This window comes from Prenolepis imparis, unplaced genomic scaffold (assembly GCF_030444845.1).
Source record: "Prenolepis imparis isolate NDT839.2.m4 unplaced genomic scaffold, iyPreImpa1.0 SCAF_11, whole genome shotgun sequence".
NCBI classification, from domain to species: Eukaryota; Metazoa; Arthropoda; class Insecta; order Hymenoptera; family Formicidae; genus Prenolepis; species Prenolepis imparis.
Genome location: NW_028141169.1, coordinates 11,828,685 through 11,845,594, shown reverse-complemented (window position 1 = coordinate 11,845,594; position 16,910 = coordinate 11,828,685). Strand labels below are relative to the sequence as shown.

At 34.2% G+C, this 16,910-nt stretch overlaps 3 protein-coding genes across 3 annotated transcripts in view; 1 reads left to right on the top strand and 2 right to left on the bottom strand.

Annotated features, from left to right (window-relative positions):
- LOC145942895 (uncharacterized) overlaps nucleotides 1-6,507 on the bottom strand; it is a 128,454-nt gene extending 121,947 nt beyond the window's left edge. The window contains exon 1 of the mRNA XM_083050064.1: nucleotides 6,397-6,507. The gene's annotated coding sequence lies outside the window, so the exon portion shown is untranslated. The remainder of the gene's footprint in view (nucleotides 1-6,396) is intronic.
- A 4,299-nt stretch (nucleotides 6,508-10,806) lies between these two features.
- Nucleotides 10,807-11,992, top strand: Grx5 (Glutaredoxin 5). The gene is made up of 3 exons (XM_083049555.1): nucleotides 10,807-11,002; nucleotides 11,321-11,462; nucleotides 11,753-11,992. The coding sequence occupies exons 1-3, from the start codon at nucleotides 10,922-10,924 to the stop codon at nucleotides 11,941-11,943; spliced, it is 414 nt and encodes a 137-aa protein (XP_082905681.1). The 5' UTR covers nucleotides 10,807-10,921; the 3' UTR covers nucleotides 11,944-11,992.
- Nucleotides 11,993-12,147: 155 nt separating this feature from the next.
- LOC145942638 (uncharacterized) lies at nucleotides 12,148-16,557 on the bottom strand. Its single transcript, XM_083049554.1, has 7 exons — nucleotides 16,222-16,557; nucleotides 15,588-15,764; nucleotides 14,332-14,663; nucleotides 14,061-14,207; nucleotides 12,997-13,245; nucleotides 12,563-12,834; nucleotides 12,148-12,477 (listed from the first exon to the last, which is right to left on the bottom strand). Exons 1-7 carry the CDS (start codon nucleotides 16,483-16,485, stop codon nucleotides 12,155-12,157), a joined length of 1,764 nt encoding a protein of 587 aa, XP_082905680.1. The 5' UTR covers nucleotides 16,486-16,557; the 3' UTR covers nucleotides 12,148-12,154.
- Between the last annotated feature and the right edge of the window lie 353 nt (nucleotides 16,558-16,910).

Here is a 16,910-nt window from a genome sequence, read left to right as displayed (position 1 = left end):
AACTTTTTTGCATTTCGATGAGTAAAATACGCTCCTGAAGTATCGATCCACATTTGTGTTGCATCCTGTATAACATGTTTAAAAGAAAAAATAATAATAATAAAAATCGAAAAGAAGAGAATCGCTAATTTAAGCCTTTAGATTAAATGATTATCGAAACGACATGTCAAATTAAAATATTACAAGACTACTTTTGTTATATAGAAAAAAGAAATCGATGTCACGCAGAGCGCAATAAGATTTATGTACGTATATTTTGTATAACCATCGTATCCCATTGGATTATTTTTTACCACTCGACTTGCTATTTGCAGCATCGCGTTTGAGCTACACAGAGAAGTAACAAATGTTACGCAAACTTGATTATCCCGAGCGTATTTTAGTGCGATCGATAACACAAAGGCTGCGTGTTGCGCGTGTATGTGTTTGTGTTGTGTAACGGTAAAATTCGTTCGTTACATCGCAACGAGTTACTATATTCGGGGAAATGTTTCTTAGATATTTCTCTATTCAATATATTTTATAAGTAAACTAAGCTAATCTAGTAATGTAATTCCAATTGATTGTCAATTTAACTCGAAAAAATATATTTATATATTTTCTTGTGAAAAAAGATATACATATATATTAATAAATATATATATACAATTTTCTCTTAGAATTTACCCTGAAAATCATGGTAATCGTGGAATAATATTGTACGGAAAGGATTTTAAAAATGTTTGATTAATTTTACTATGCTTTTAGTAAAACAAATCAAACATATTTTATATTTTATTGTGATAGATATTAAGTATTATGTTTTATCGTGATAAATATTAATCAGAGACATTCTCATAAAATTCTTTCCAAACCATATTATCCCACGATTATCATGATTTTCAGGATAAATTCTAAGAAAAAATTCTCTCTGTGTATTAACATAATTTATATATAATTTCTCTTTGTGTGACTTATTCGGCTTTTAATTTAAATTTGATATTTTTTTCACAAGAAAATATATAATATATTTTTGTAGGAATAAAAGAAATTTTAGATGTAAAAGAAAACGAATATACATATATTCGTTCTCTTCCACTTTGCAATGCAACGCTCGAAATTATTAATCGAAACCTTCGACTTATATTCTTGTATTTTATCCTGTAAGTAAAATAGGCTAATCTAGTGTCAATAATTAAAAAAAATATTTATATATTTTCCTGTGAAAAAAAACATATATTCGTTTTTTTTTTTACACTGAAATGCAAGGACTATGAAAATATTGATCGAAATCTTCGACCTGTTATCTGGACAACTCGACACCGCATATATCGCGGAACATTAGCATTGTTTGATATTTGTTTGCTGATAGTACGTATTTCAACGCTGTTAAGATGTCACCTCGCCGCGAATTGAGAATGTTTTGCCCCACTTCTCTGAAATTATCACGTCGCGCGCGCGAATATCCGGATCCGAACCGATACTAAGTATACAGATACACTTGGATATACTTGGCAAAACTTGTCAGACAAGTCTGCGTCGCTCGCGGAGAATAGTTTCGATTGTAAAGAAAAGAACGGGGATTAGAGAAGAGTCTGTGCGGACTGCAATAACCGGTAAATAGGTTAGCGAGAAAGAGACAGAGAGAAAAAAAAAAGAAGAACCGTCGTTCTTCAAAGTACCGTTCGTTGATACACATTGTCGTGCAGTTTTGTTTTTTATTTATTTTACTTCGCGATGCGGAATACATGACGCGATAAGCGATTCTTGACATTTATTTTGACATTTACTTGACATTTCGATTTTTTTATTCTATTTATTTTTTTTTACACGTTATAAAACGATCATTTCATTTTAAGTGCGACTTGTATCTCAGATTTCAGAAATATCAGAAAGAGAGAGAGAACGAAGTCGAATGATTCCGTTTCTCCCTCGCTGTCCCACGGATGTAAAAGCATAAACTTTACCTTTAGAGAAACGCGGAGCACGACATTGTGACAACATAATACTCCCCGTCACGGTACAGTCGCATTAAAGCGTTTACCGTAAACTATCGTCGCGACAATCGTCGCTTCATAATGTCGGTAATATTCCTTTCCGGTTCCCGTCCCTTTATTCTCCCTTTAAAACGGTTGGCCTTCGCAAGTTCGTCGGGCCTTTCCCACTTAATGGACCTAATAGTAGTCACCCGGTCGACCTTTCTCTGGAATCCCGGCTTGGATTTAGAGGACAGAAAAGTAACCGGGAAAATATCTCTGCGTGTGTGGCAACCCTACGTTTAGGAAACACGTACGCGTAGGATTAGAATTAATCGATCGAAATAATCTCGTTCTGCACACGTAGATTCTAAAGGTTAAGATTTTTTCCACAAGCGACTTTAATTTAATTCCAGCATGTTACTAATTTTTCACATTTTCTTATTCTTTTCTTATTAATTCAATTAGTATTCGGTAGTCATTTAATTGATGTTTAAATTTGAAAAATTTATTTGCAAAATCAATAAGAAAACTTCAATAAGGAAAAAAACATGATTAAAATATCATCAGTGATTAAATAATTACTGAATACTAATTAAATTAATTCTTACATAAAATAATTAACTTTAATTAATCATTTAATCGCTGGTGATATTTAGATCATGTTTTTCTCTTATTGATTTGAAAAATTAATTTGAAAAATCAATAAGAAAAAACTAATCTAAATATTATCAGCGATTAAATAATTACTAATTAAATTAAGGTTTTTCTTACATAAAATAATTAATTTTGCATATTACATTTTGTGAAATTTTCATTTTGAGAAATTAATTTGTACATTAGCTGACAAAAATTTGTAATTAACAAAGGAATGCATAAATGTATTCTGAAACGTACTATATATTGAAAATTATATAGAGCGCTACGTGTTGTCTGAGATAAATATCATGTCTCTCTCTTCGAGACCCTTCGAGTTACACGTAAATCAATAATCCGGCGGATATGTTTTTATTTTTTAAATAAAAGAAGCGTCTTGCGCATTAGCTGTGTTTTTCGTTTTCGTAATATATATACCTGTTGCTATTTTCGGACTTTTATCCCGGACCTACCGCAACACCTACCTACCCACCTTTACCCGTCAAACAGGGCGTGACGTTCGCACCGGCAGCGGAAGTTTAAATCTCGTGGGCGAGATCCGAAGGGACGAGAGACCGGCCCGCGAGAGTCGCCATGGTGACCATGATTTTACCTCGATGACGTCACGAATTACGAGCACGTGGCGCGAGCGACGCCCACGCGAGTTTTCCCCAGGTAGGTTAAGCGATTTTTCCAATACTGCGTCATCGTCGCACGCGCGCAACGTTCGAGGTTATGCATCCAACGATAACGTCATCATCGAGATTCTCGACGCTTCCGACATTACGTCACCGTTGCGTATCGCGCGAGGCTCAATATCGGCTTCCTAAGTGGCTTGTCGGAACGATATTATATATTCGCGATGTGAGATTCGTGAATGGAAAAAGTCGAGAGAAGTCGGTTATCGGAAGGAACTTAATTTCGATTTAATTATTAATGCTAATAATCCATCACGACGGTATTTAACTCATTTCCTGTCAATTTTTTTTAGAGTATGTTAGCATTGAAATAAAAGTTTTATGTAAAAAAAATGCTCAAATAGAGATCGCTGCTCGAGAGAAGTCGGTTATCGGAAGGAACTTAATTTCGATTTAATTATTAATGCTAATAATCCATCACGACGGTATTTAACTCATTTCCTGTCAATTTTTTTTAGAGTATGTTAGCATTGAAATAAAAGTTTTATGTAAAAAAAATGCTCAAATAGAGATCGCTGCTTTTCTGTTATATGCACAACAGAGAGTATCGTTATATATCGCTTCATAGCTTTTATTATACATTTTATCGATTAATTTGGTATTCAGTCCGTTTCTAAAAAAGGCATTTATTGACATTGTTGTCGCTTTTCCGCGATGCTGATTGGTTGTCTCGATTCGCGTTGTACGTTATATTCACAGCATCGAGTAGCTGTCATCGCGAGGGTTAGCAGTTTGACGGTTTGTCCAAAATAAAATAAAATAAAATAATATTATGTTTTATAAATAATATGTTATAATTTATAATACTTTAAACTCGATTAATATTTTTGACAGTTATCAGCTGATTTCCCTCAAAAAATATTAATCGTGGATAAAGTATTATAACATATTATATTACTTACAAAATATTATTATTTTAATTACAATATGTTGTAAATAATATGTTATAATATATACCTTGTCCGCGATTAATATTTTTTGACAGAAATCAGCTGATAACTGTCAAAAATATTAATCGAATTTAAAGTATTAAAATATATTATTTAAAACATATTATTTTATTTTATTTTATTTTGGACAAACTGTCAAACTGTTAACCCTCGCGATGACAGTCTCTCGATGCTATGAATATAACGCACAACGCAAATCGAGGCAGCTAATAAACATCGCGAAAAAGAGGCAACAATACTTGTGAGAATCGACTTGACATGCCTTTTTTTAGAAAGGGACTAGAACAACACAAATATGTTTCTCGATGTTATATTAAAAAGAATGATACAGAAATCAGCTGATAACTGTCAAGAAATATTAATCGAATTTAAAATATAACATTTTATTTAAAACATATTATTTTAATTTTTATAACACAATATTATTTTAAAATTTAATTAGCACAAATTAACGCTTTAATCAGCTGATGTATGTAAAAAAATATTAATAAATCGTTAATTTACTAGTTAAATTTTAAAATAATAATAGGTTATAAAATGTAAAATAGTAATATGTTGTAAATAATATGTTATAATGCTTTTTCTGCGATTAATATTTTTTGACAGAAATCAGCTGATAACCGTCAAAAATATTGATCGGGTTTAAAGATTTATGACATATTTTATTTAAAACATATAGTAGTATAAGAAATCTACTATTTCTAGTATAAGAAAAATGTGACGTTTCTTATAAGAGATATTTGTATTTAACTTTCTGCGTTAAATATTTCGATAAGAATTTGAATTCTTGAATCTTTTGTATATTTTAAAGCATCGATTTTATCGAAGCAAAATCCGTTTAAATTTAGACAAAGGCTAACAATAAGATACTTATCTCTTCGATAAAAGATAAAAATAGATAAGAATGAGTCTTCACACAACAAACTGTCACATATTTCTGCCTATCCTCGAAAAAGGAATACTGATAAATATTTTACTAACAGAGATGGGACGAGAGCTTTAAATCTTATCGTATTTCTAATGGCTAATATCGGTAAATATATGAAAATGTAAATAAGATAAAATATCTTCTCCGAGCTCATAGATTATATATTCACGCAACGTCACGAGAAGCATGGAAGGTCATGTGAGAAATGGGGGAGAAGAGGAAACATTTCCCGTTAATTTGATGGAACTAATATGTAACCAGTTCCTAACTGCTAGATTGAACTAGTATTGACCTAATATCGAATTACTTGGATCCACCGTAGATTGAAAAAATATAGAAATTTTTCAATATTCGTTTAGAGCAGTTTAGAATTTTTATATTATTTTAGAATATATATATATAAGAAGTTAATAAAAAAAAAATATAAATATATATAATTAGTGATATCAATTTCAATAATATTATATAAATAAATTTTTTTTAGTAATATATTATATATATTAATATAATTTCAATGTCTCTAGGAAAATTCATTTTGTATCGAGACGCGTAATGCAATTCCAACTCATATATCGCATTTCACGAGTTTTTCGTGAAAAGATATATATATATATATATATATATATATATATATATATATATATATATATATATGTATATATGTACCCAGGTCATCGATGGAGGTCAAATTCGGGGAGAAACGAATGCTTCGTCAGAGCCCACGCTTTTCGCGCACGCGCTATCTTATTCGAGGACAACGACTTCTACAAAAGAGTACTATTCTCGAAACGTAAATAAATAATTCTCTCTTGTCATATGTCATCGTGATGTATCGATAGTTCGCTGAAAAGTACGTCGCGGGAAACGTACACACGAGTCGCGGTCGAAGGTGCAGAAACTGCATGTCAGTGACATCTGTCAAACGCTATTGAAGTATCGATAACACGCAGGATAACTATTACCGATTTCAACTATTACCGACTTCACCTATTACCGACTTCAACTATTACCGACTTCAACTATTACCGACTGTCACGACCTATACTGTTCATCCGCCATTTTGTTCATCTTTCCTCGATCTATGTCGCCTACGAACGAAATACGGAGATCGATTTTTCGGGACGAAATATTGCAAGAGAGATAACACAAGCGTGATTAAACAATTAGCGGGAGCGCATGAAACAATTAAACAATTGATGATGCGAATGTAATTCAACGAACGCACTCACCGGTCGATGAAACCTGGGACGGGGGGAGAGGGGAGGGGGGCAGCCGTTGATTTCTTCCCGTAATTCTTCCCGTAATCCACAATGGCCTTGAGCTGGTGAAGCACCAGCAACACTCACTATGCTAACTTTTTTTCAATTCACAGACACTTGTGGATTTATTCCACTTTAACGACCGAAAAAGAAACACACAAATCGCGTTTAATACGACACTCCCGGCACTCGCGTCCGGCAAATGCATCCGATGCATTTGGAGCACGAATCGGGCGTATCACCGTCGTTCGGGCCTTATCTCTCACGTTCGACTACTCCTTCTCGGTCTGCGTCGCAAATAATACTGCCTGAGCTAAGCAGAATCGCGAAACACTCGCGAAATTTACTTAAATTCGACCACCGACACGACCGCGGAGCCGAAGACGGTACGTTGGAGCGCGTAACTGACTCAACTTGGCGTTTGAATATCTCAAGATTTTAACTCGCGCTGTGATTGGCCGACCGATGCTGCGTAATCATAAGCAGCGTTCACCTGTGATTGAGATCGCCGTACCGTAATCGTAACCAGCGCTCCGCTGTGAAGCAGTGGTATCAACGCAGAGTACTCAAGTAGCGAATGCAATGCGAACGCACTTAAAGGTCGATGAAACCTGAGACGGGAGATGAAGAAGAAGAGTAGCCATTACTTCTTCCTTGTACTCCACAATGGCCTTGAGCTGGTGAAGCACCAGAAACACTCACTATGCTAATTTCTTCTCAATTCACAGGCGCTTGCGGGTTTATTCGCCGACTGAAGAAGAAACACGAATCGCTTAATACGATACTCCCGACACTCGCATCCGACAAGTGCATCCGATGCACTTGGTACGAGCACAGATGATCGGCCGCATCATCGTCGTTCCGGCCTTACTCCGCTACGTTCGACTATTCCCTCTCGATCTGCGTCGCAAATAATACTGTCTGAGTTAAGCAGGATCGCGAAACACTCGCGAAATTCACTTAAATTTGACCACCGACACGACCGCGGACCCGAAGACGGTACGTTGGAGCGCGTAACTGACTGAACTTGGCGTTTAAATATCTCAAGATTTTAACTCGCGCTGTGATTGGCCGACCGATGCTCCGTAATCTTAAGCAGCATTCACCCGTGATTGAGATAGTCGCGCTGTAATCGTAAACAGCGCTCAACTGTGATTGGCCGATCGTCGCGTCTAATTGTAAGTATTAAACAAGCTTAAATTATTAATATTAATATTATTGTAGTAATATTGTATTGCATTGTAGTGTGTATATATACATTACACATTTTCTTTTCAACAAAGGGAAATGATAAAAATATATTTTTTCGCAATGTTTGCAATGTTTCGCTCATGTTGTATAAACACATATATACACACACTTATCAATATACCTCTGTCATTATCACACACACACAATCGTTAAAAGATTATGTTGCATTACAAAAAATAAATAATGTAGGACATATATCATACTTTAGATAAAAAATTTTACATATTATAGACATATGTACATTATTATTATATATTTCTCTTTCGACAAAGAAAAATGATAAAAGTGTATGTGTTTTTCGTAATGTGAACAATATTTCGCTTATGTCGTACAAACTTACATATCAATACATATCATACGACCTCTGTCATTTTCATAAAAAGATTATGCTTTATTACGATAAGTGTTAGTAACTAACCTTTTTTTTCGGATTCGTTATCTCGGTTCGGAGATGTAAAAAAAAATTTAATAATATTACAAACTTTGAGATTATAGAAATCTTTTGAAATAAATCTAAGAACGTATAAAAATCACAAATTATATACAAAATTTTATTAAAATTGGTGTAGTATTATTAATAACTTGATATATTTATCGATAAAATATTAAGTGCACTGCAACATTTAAGTTTGATTAATTTAGGCTTGTTTAATATTTAGACGCGACGATCGGCCAATCAACGCTGAGCACTGTGTACGATTACGAGCACGACTATCTCAATCCTATGTAAACGCTGATTATGATTACGGCGTAGAGTCCCTAGAAATAGTACCTAGAGTCCCTCAGGGACTCTATTACGTCACCACGATCGGCCAATCACAGTTGAGCGCTGTTTACGATTACGGCACGACTATCTCAATCACGGGTGAATGCTGCTTAAGATTACGCAGCATCGATCGGCCAATCACAGCGCGAGTTAAAATCTTGAGATATTCAAACGCCAAGTTCAGTCAGTTACGCGCTCCAACGTACCGTCTTCGGGTCCGCGGTCGTGTCGGTGGTCGAATTTAAGTGAATTTCGCGAGTATTTCGCGATCCTGCTTAACTCAGACAGTATTATTTGCGACGCAGATCGAGAGGGAATAGTTGAACGTAGCGGAGTAAGGCCGGAACGACGATGATGCGGCCGATCATCTGTGCTCGTACCAAGTGCATCGGATGCACTTGTCGGATGCGAGTGTCGGGAGTATCGTATTAAGCGATTCGTGTTTCTTCTTCGGTCGGCGAATAAATCCGCAAGCGCCTGTGAATTGAGAAGAAATTAGCATAGTGAGTGTTCCTGGTGCTTCACCAGCTCAAGGCCATTATGGAGTACAAGGAAGAAGTAATGGCTACTCTTCTTCTTCATCTCCCGTCTCAGGTTTCATCGACCTTTAAGTGCATTCGCATTGCATTCGCTACTTGCAGTTACGTCACAGCGATCGACCAATCACAGCGGAGCGCTGGTTACGATTACGGCACGGCGATCTCAATCACAGGTGAACGCTGCTTATGATTACGCAGCATCGGTCGGCCAATCACAGCGCGAGTTAAAATCTTGAGATATTCAAACGCCAAGTTCAGTCAGTTACGCGCTCCAACGTACCGTCTTCGGCTCCGCGGTCGTGTCGGTGGTCGAATTTAAGTAAATTTCGCGAGTGTTTCGCGATTCTGCTTAGCTCAGGCAGTATTATTTGCGACGCAGACCGAGAAGGAGTAGTCGAACGTGAGAAATAAGGCCCGAACGACGGTGATGCGCCCGATTCGTGCTCCAAATGCATCGGATGCATTTGCCGGACGCGAGTGCCGGGAGTGTCGTATTAAACGCGATTTGTGTGTTTCTTTTTCGGTCGTTAAAGTGGAATAAATCCACAAGTGTCTGTGAATTGAAAAAAAGTTAGCATAGTGAGTGTTGCTGGTGCTTCACCGGCTCAAGGCCATTGTGGATTACGGGAAGAATTACGGGAAGAAATCAACGGCTGCCCCCCTCCCCTCTCCCCCCGTCCCAGGTTTCATCGACCGGTGAGTGCGTTCGTTGAATTACATTCGCATCATCAATTGTTTAATTGTTTCATGCGCTCCCGCTAATTGTTTAATCACGCTTTTGTTATCCCTCTTGCAATATATTTCGTCGCGAAAAATCGATCTCCGTATTTCGTTCGTAGGCGACATAGATCGTGGAAAGATGAACAAAATGGCGAAGTATAGGTCGTGACAGTCGGTAATAGTTGAAGTTATCTTGCGATTTATCGTTATTTTGAATAGCGTTTGACAGGTGTCGCTGATATGCAGTTTGTGCATCCTCGACCGCGACTGACGGGGGGATATTATTATTTATTTTTATACTCTCTCTCTCTCTCTCTCTCTCTCTTGTAAAAAAAAATTAAAATGGCGCGCGCCTGTTTTATTCTAATGTATATAAATTATATTGGTTGAACTTGAGTTTTTAGCATGACAGGCCGAACATCTTTTGTACTTATGCATTGCATATTATTTATTATATCTAATACTCTTTTACATTATCAATAATTAGAAAAACGGAAACACGCTCTGCTCTCTTGAAAAATTATAAAATTTGTTTTTTATTCTCTTATATGCTGATATTTATGAATATCATAGTTTGTATGTCAGATTTTTTGCTTCCTTATAGAGGAAGCTTTGTTTTTCTTTATTTTAGCCATATATACAAATACTGCGAACCCGTAATTCGCGAGAAATTTTCTTACAAGGGAATCTTGCAAACTTACACAAATTCTGATTTTGTAAAATTTTGGATTTGCGAGATTTACTAATCTTTTATACCTACATAATTAATATTAATATGCATTTTAAAAGGGCTATATTAATAATAATAATATTAAAAGAGAACATTTCATTTATGTTAAATATTTGTAAATTAAGATTCATAAAAATTATACAAATTTTTGGTATAATACAAACTATTTTTAAACAGCATGTTTTTTTTATAACATGTATTTTTTATAATAAGAAAAAATTATGTACATATTTTTCTTCCAAAATATATTGTATGAATGTATAGAAGCTCGATGCGAATGTAGAAGCTTCCTGTTCACCTTTAAAATTTGCCGGAATTCTGGGCTGTGAACTTTGCTATTTCATTGCACGATGGCGCAAGACATCGCTTTATAACACGCGTGTAAATACGAGACAGCTGACTGAACGATATGCACATAACCTCTTTAGGCTGCCTAAACGAAAAATTCAAGTTACTCGATAAAGTGTTTTTTAGTGATATAAATTAAACATGTTTCGTCTTGGAGCGAGATGTTCTTTCATCGTCAGAAATTTTTGCACGAAGCTCGATGATATCAGCAATCTTGTTAAAGTAAGTGTGATTGCGAGATATCAACACGTTTTTGTTTTTTTATTCATTATGTAAGATATTTTTGACTTGAAATGTATGATATTTTATGCAGAAATAATTAAATGCAATACAGTGTAAGTTAGCTTATATTTTTATATAAAAATTTGTTTATTATAGTTTACGTACTATAGCAAAAGATTAAACAAGTTTATTGTCAGAAGAGACTCTCCATTTTTGTTAATATAATAAAATAAAATATAATAAAATTTGTTAATAACAATAAAACGTAATATTATCTATGTGTAATATTTATTACTGTATGCAGATTGTTTCTTGCAGAATAATAAAGTAGTCGTATTTATGAAAGGTGTACCAGAAGAACCAAGATGTGGCTTTAGTAACGCTGTGGTTCAAATATTACGAATGCATGGTGTTGCTTATGAAGCACACGATGTTCTTAAAGATGAAAAGCTCAGACAAGGTAAATTGTTAGAAATATTTATTATATCAAATTTGTATCGAGCTTCTACATATGTGCAACATTTTGGAAGAAAGATGTGTACATAACAACACTTTTCTTATTATAAAAAATACATTACATTTTATAAAAAAATGTATTGTTTAAAAATAGTTTATATTGTACCAAAAATTTGTGTAATTTTTATGAATCTTTACAAATATTTACATAATTGAAACGCTCTTTTTTAATACTATCAATATTATTATTAATATAGCCCTTTTAAATACATATCAATATTATTAATTATGTAGATATAAAAGACTTTTCCAATTGGCCCACGATACCTCAGGTATTTATAAATGGTGACTTTGTGGGCGGCTGTGATATCCTGTTAGAAATGCACAAAAATGGTGAACTTATTGAGGAATTGAAGAAAGCTGGAATTACAAGCACTCTTTTGGAAGAATCCTCTCAAGACGGGGCGAACAAATCTAAAGAATAATAAGTTTAACTTAATTAGCGTGTAAATAAATAACTGAATCTTTTCTCGATGGCCACTTTTTGTTATAATAAACATTTTTCTGTTAGTGTTAATCATGTTAATATAAATAGACGTATAAATCGACGAAGTTCATCAATAAGTTTGTCGATAAATTCCTTGTTATTAGTTCGATATTTGAAGAGATAATTTTATATATAGTTTGATATTTATGTTACAATTTCTCGAGCTCTCTTCGAAGAATCTTTCCAGCCGCATTTTTCGGTATACTTTCCACAACTTGTACGTATCCCAACTGCTTGAATTTGGCAACACGTGCAGCTACGTATTCTTTGACTTCGTTTTCGTTAGTTTTCACTTTGGACTTGAGAACCACGAAGGCTTTCGGAATCTCGCCGTATTTGTCGTGCGCCACACCAATGACAGCGACGTCTTGTACCTTGTCAAAACCGCGAATTACCTCTTCCAGTTCGGTGGGCGCGACTTGAAGTCCTTTTACCTTGATCATCTCCTTCAATCGTGCTTGCACGTACAGACCTGCGGAACGTATTGGAATTAATTCGATCACCGTGTCTTAAAATCTAAATCGCATTCTCCAAGTTTCCGTTTGACTCTCGCTTACCTTGTTCGCAATAATATCCTATATCGCCAGTCTTGTACCAGTCTCCGTCCATAGTATCCGCCGTGGCCTGAGGATTTTTGTAATATCCCTTCATCACTTGCGGACCACGTATGTATATCTCCCCCACTTGGCCCGGAATTAAATTTCTGCCGAGATTATCCTCTTGTATGCCTACAATCCTCAACTGCGCGTTCGGCACCAAGTAACCGCAGGATGCCGGTGGTGCGTCCAAACTTACTGTAGCGACCGGCGATAATTCTGACGCGCCATATCTGCAAATTATTTTTAATTTAATTTAATTTAATTTAATTTAATTTAATTATTATTTTAATTTAATTTAATTATTATTTTAATTAAATTAAATTATTATTTTAATTTAATTTTATCGTTATACAATGTTCTTTTTTTTTTGTTTTTTAATTGCGATCCTTTACCCTTGGACGAAGGTCACGCGATCACTGACGTGACTTTGAAACTTGGCGATAGATTCTTCCCCGAGAGGCGCGGCTCCTGACATTATTAGCCTCATAGACACGACGTGACGTGACGTTATTCGTTCGTCGTATGCCATCATCTGCACGATCGGTGGTACCGCGTGCAATATCGTACATCGATGATCTTCCAACAGTTTTATAAGTTTATTCATGGAGAATTGCGGCATGCACACGACCTTAGCACCTATCCTGCACAGACAGAATTTTCTCTTAAAATTTACCCTGAAAACTATGGTATGGAAAGAATTTTAGGAGAATTTCTCTGATTAATATTTATCACAATAAAAATAATATCTATTACAATAAAATATAAAACATGTTTTATATTTTATTGTAATAAATATTATTTTTATTGTGATAAATATTAATCAGAGAAATTCTCATAAAATTCTTTCCATACCATATTGTCCCACGATTACCATGATTTTCACACAGAGAATTTTCTCTTAGAATTTACCCTGAAAATCATAGTAATCGTAGGACAATATGGTATGGAAAGAATTTCATGAGAATTTCTCTGATTAATATTTATCACAATAAAAATAATATCTATTACAAAATAAAATATAAAACATGTTTGATTAATTTTATTATTCAATTTAGTAAAATTAATCAAACATGTTTTATATTTTATATTGTAATAGATATTATTTTTATTGTGATAAATATTAATCACAGAAATTCTCATAAAATTCTTTCCATACTATATTGTCCCACGATTACCATGATTTTCACAGTAAATTCTAAGAGAAATTTCTCTCAGTGTACGTATACATTGTTACTATAACATTTTAATAAATTTTGCTTTTTCAAGTGTTATCGTAAGAAAAAATAATTCTTGAGATATTTCAGAAAAATAATAAAAAGAAATAAACCAAATAATCACATTTAACAATGAACAAAGATCGATTATTTATATATATAGGCGTTAATTTTGCGAAAATAATAAATAAAAATTATATAAATAAATATAATATAAATTAATTTATATGATTAACACATACCGCAAGTACGCGTACATAGTGAGTATTAAACCGTAAATGTGATACAATGGTAACACCAACGGCACAATATCCTGATGATGTTCAGTAGCTTCCACTCCGGAGAAGAGTTGCGGACAGGAGATTTGAAGAATATTTGCCACGGAATTCCTACGACATTGTTGCGTTTGTATTCACCGAATCGGATAATAATACAGCAGATACATTTTTCAATGTTCGTGCACATTTATGTGCGCATCTTTCAATTTAATTCAAATATTTAAAATGCGCGCACCTATGGGTCGTCTCGATACTTTTCGGCAGACCAGTCGTACCGCTGGAATAAGGCATGATTACCGTATCTTCGTAATCGACGTCGGTTTTCTGACTGACTGAAAATTCCTCGATGTCGTCGCGCACGAGATCGTCGAATTTGATGGTTCCCGCGATCGAGGTAGCACTTCCGTTATTTACGATAACGATAGGTAATTTTATCTTCGAATTGTTCTCTATACTCGCGTTGACATCTGCGTATTTGGCCGGAATTGTGAAGATCGCCTGAACATCCGCATTTTCCACTTGCCTCTTTATCTCGTACTTTGTATATGCAGGATTAATTAGCGTTGTCTTAAAAGAAAAAAAAAAAAAGAAATTCAATTCTCTATGTGACAATTCCAATTCTGTTTAGAGCGAAATGAATATTTTAAAAGTTCGAATATCTTCCTAAATAATTTTTTTCTAATTTAATATATATCTTAAATTGTGACGAATTAATAACATATTAGTTTTTATTTTGTTTCACGCGATAGCATTTATTGCGCATATTTTTTTTCTATGTTTCTTATTTTCAGCAGATTTAATTGTCTTGTCATGCTACATAACGTGTTTTTATCGTATTTTTCGATTTTTTAAAGAATACGAGGAAAATACAATCTACTCGATAAATGATAATATAATCAGCGCGAAAATGATTATACGCGGAAAAATGTAAGCAAGAGATATTGAAAATGTTTGAATACTTGCATAGACTTGTCGCAAAAATAAGTTTGCAAATAAGTTTGCAAATAATTTTAGAATGACTATTTAAATATGTATTCGATTATTATCCGATACGGTTATCTAATGTTAAAAAAATACATGTTAATATTGTATTGTAAGTTAATTATATGTATGCATGCATGCATGCATGCGTGTGCACTATTGCACAAAGTGCAATACATATATAAATAAATCCCGAATTTATTTTTAACGAACATATGTATGTTATACACGTCGAAATAGACACATATTTTTTCCATTTAAATGATTTTCTCGAGAAAATTATGCAATTAATAAAAAAAGAAATTACAGGAAAGTTCAGCATATACGATATAATATTGCGTCTTTTGGTAGATAAGCCGTCGCTTTTTGTTTTCCCATTTCCATTTCAATGAGGTGGAAATTTGAGATAATGACAATGAGATAACAATCGTTTCCTTATTTACTATAGAGACGATTTCTACATAATGCGCGCATAGCAACGTTTTTAAACGTAATAAAATCTAATCTTACGCGCAAACCGGCCTCGTTTGCCGCTAATAATATGATGGCGAATTCTGGAATATTTGGCAAAATAATGGCGATCGTGTCCCCCGGTAGAAGTTTGCTCTTTCTCAAAATCGTTGCTAGTCTGCCGCATGTTTTTCTCAATTGACTGTACGTATACGATCTACCAGTATCTAAGCAAATCTGAAATTATACATTATAATCAGATATTAATTGCACACATTGTATAATGACTTATTTAACTACTGATATGATAATATTATAACAGGGAATTTATAAATATGAAATCTAATTTTAAACTTGATAGATTTTGTTCAGTTATTAATTCTTCGATAGCTCATATTGCATAGTTATATGAAAATTTAAATAAAAATATTTATACGAAAACAATATAAGAGGGTATAATATCAATGTTTCGATAGTCGATAGATTTTCTCTGAAATTTTTAACACAAAAAATATCCATTTGATAGAAGAAATGAAAAGAGATTTTTTTTACGATTTATTTACATGAGAAGTATATTTTATTTTTAAACCTCTTTAATTTTTTATTATACTGGGAAAAAGATACAATTATATATAACATTGTTCTCGTAAATCTTTTTACAATTTTACGTATATCATTTCGCTGAATCACGTACCAGAGCAGTATGGTTCCACCATTTGTCGACCTTCTCCCAAATCAAGTCGTGCAAGTAAATACTTTCGAAACCGTTCACATCGGGTAATCCGCTGCTGACAACATTCTGCGAGTCGATTTTTAATTCGATCGCGGTCGCGTAGCGTCGACCTTCCACTGATTTTACCGGACAAATTTTCGGATACGAGGCACCGACGATCGCGCATTTTCCGATGTACCGATTTAGAAAGGTTCGCGCGAAAATCGGCAATCTTAGAATCGTCATTTCGCGATACGTCAGACAAACGTCCGCGAGCGTAATACGCAGTTATGGACAGGACTTTATGAACACGACGGATATAAGAATCTGTCCATATATCAGTTAAGTCACAGTGTCCCCCACTAGCTTTTACGACATCCGTACAGTGCTACACTCTATACGTTCAGAAACATAGCGGACAATCTGCTTCGCTTAAGTTGCTGTCAAAACTGCTGGAATACTGTTGAAAATTGGAGTTTGCTCCTTTATTAGTCCCGAAATATAATTATCTTCATTCATTAAAATATTTTTGTGAGATATTTTAATCGAAAATGACCCAGATGACTCAGTGTTCAGCAAAGGCAAGCGATTTCCCGCGTTCAGTTATCAGTATATAAAATAAAAAAATATTAATAAGTTATATATATGTAAAAAAAATGTGTAATTGACAA

Bases quoted from the DNA above. Each gene is read 5' to 3' on its own strand.
- Grx5 (XM_083049555.1), top strand. From the start codon at position 10,922: ATGTTTCGTCTTGGAGCGAGATGTTCTTTCATCGTCAGAAATTTTTGC. The intron at 11,003-11,320 runs GTAAGTGTGATT...TGTTTCTTGCAG, and splicing joins ATATCAGCAATCTTGTTAAA to AATAATAAAGTAGTCGTATT. The intron at 11,463-11,752 runs GTAAATTGTTAG...TTAATTATGTAG, and splicing joins AGATGAAAAGCTCAGACAAG to ATATAAAAGACTTTTCCAAT.
- LOC145942638 (XM_083049554.1), bottom strand. From the start codon at position 16,485: ATGACGATTCTAAGATTGCCGATTTTCGCGCGAACCTTTCTAAATCGG. The intron at 15,765-16,221 runs GTACGTGATTCA...GTATAATTTCAG, and splicing joins GGTGGAACCATACTGCTCTG to ATTTGCTTAGATACTGGTAG. The intron at 12,835-12,996 runs GTAAAGGATCGC...AATAATTTGCAG, and splicing joins CGCGTGACCTTCGTCCAAGG to ATATGGCGCGTCAGAATTAT.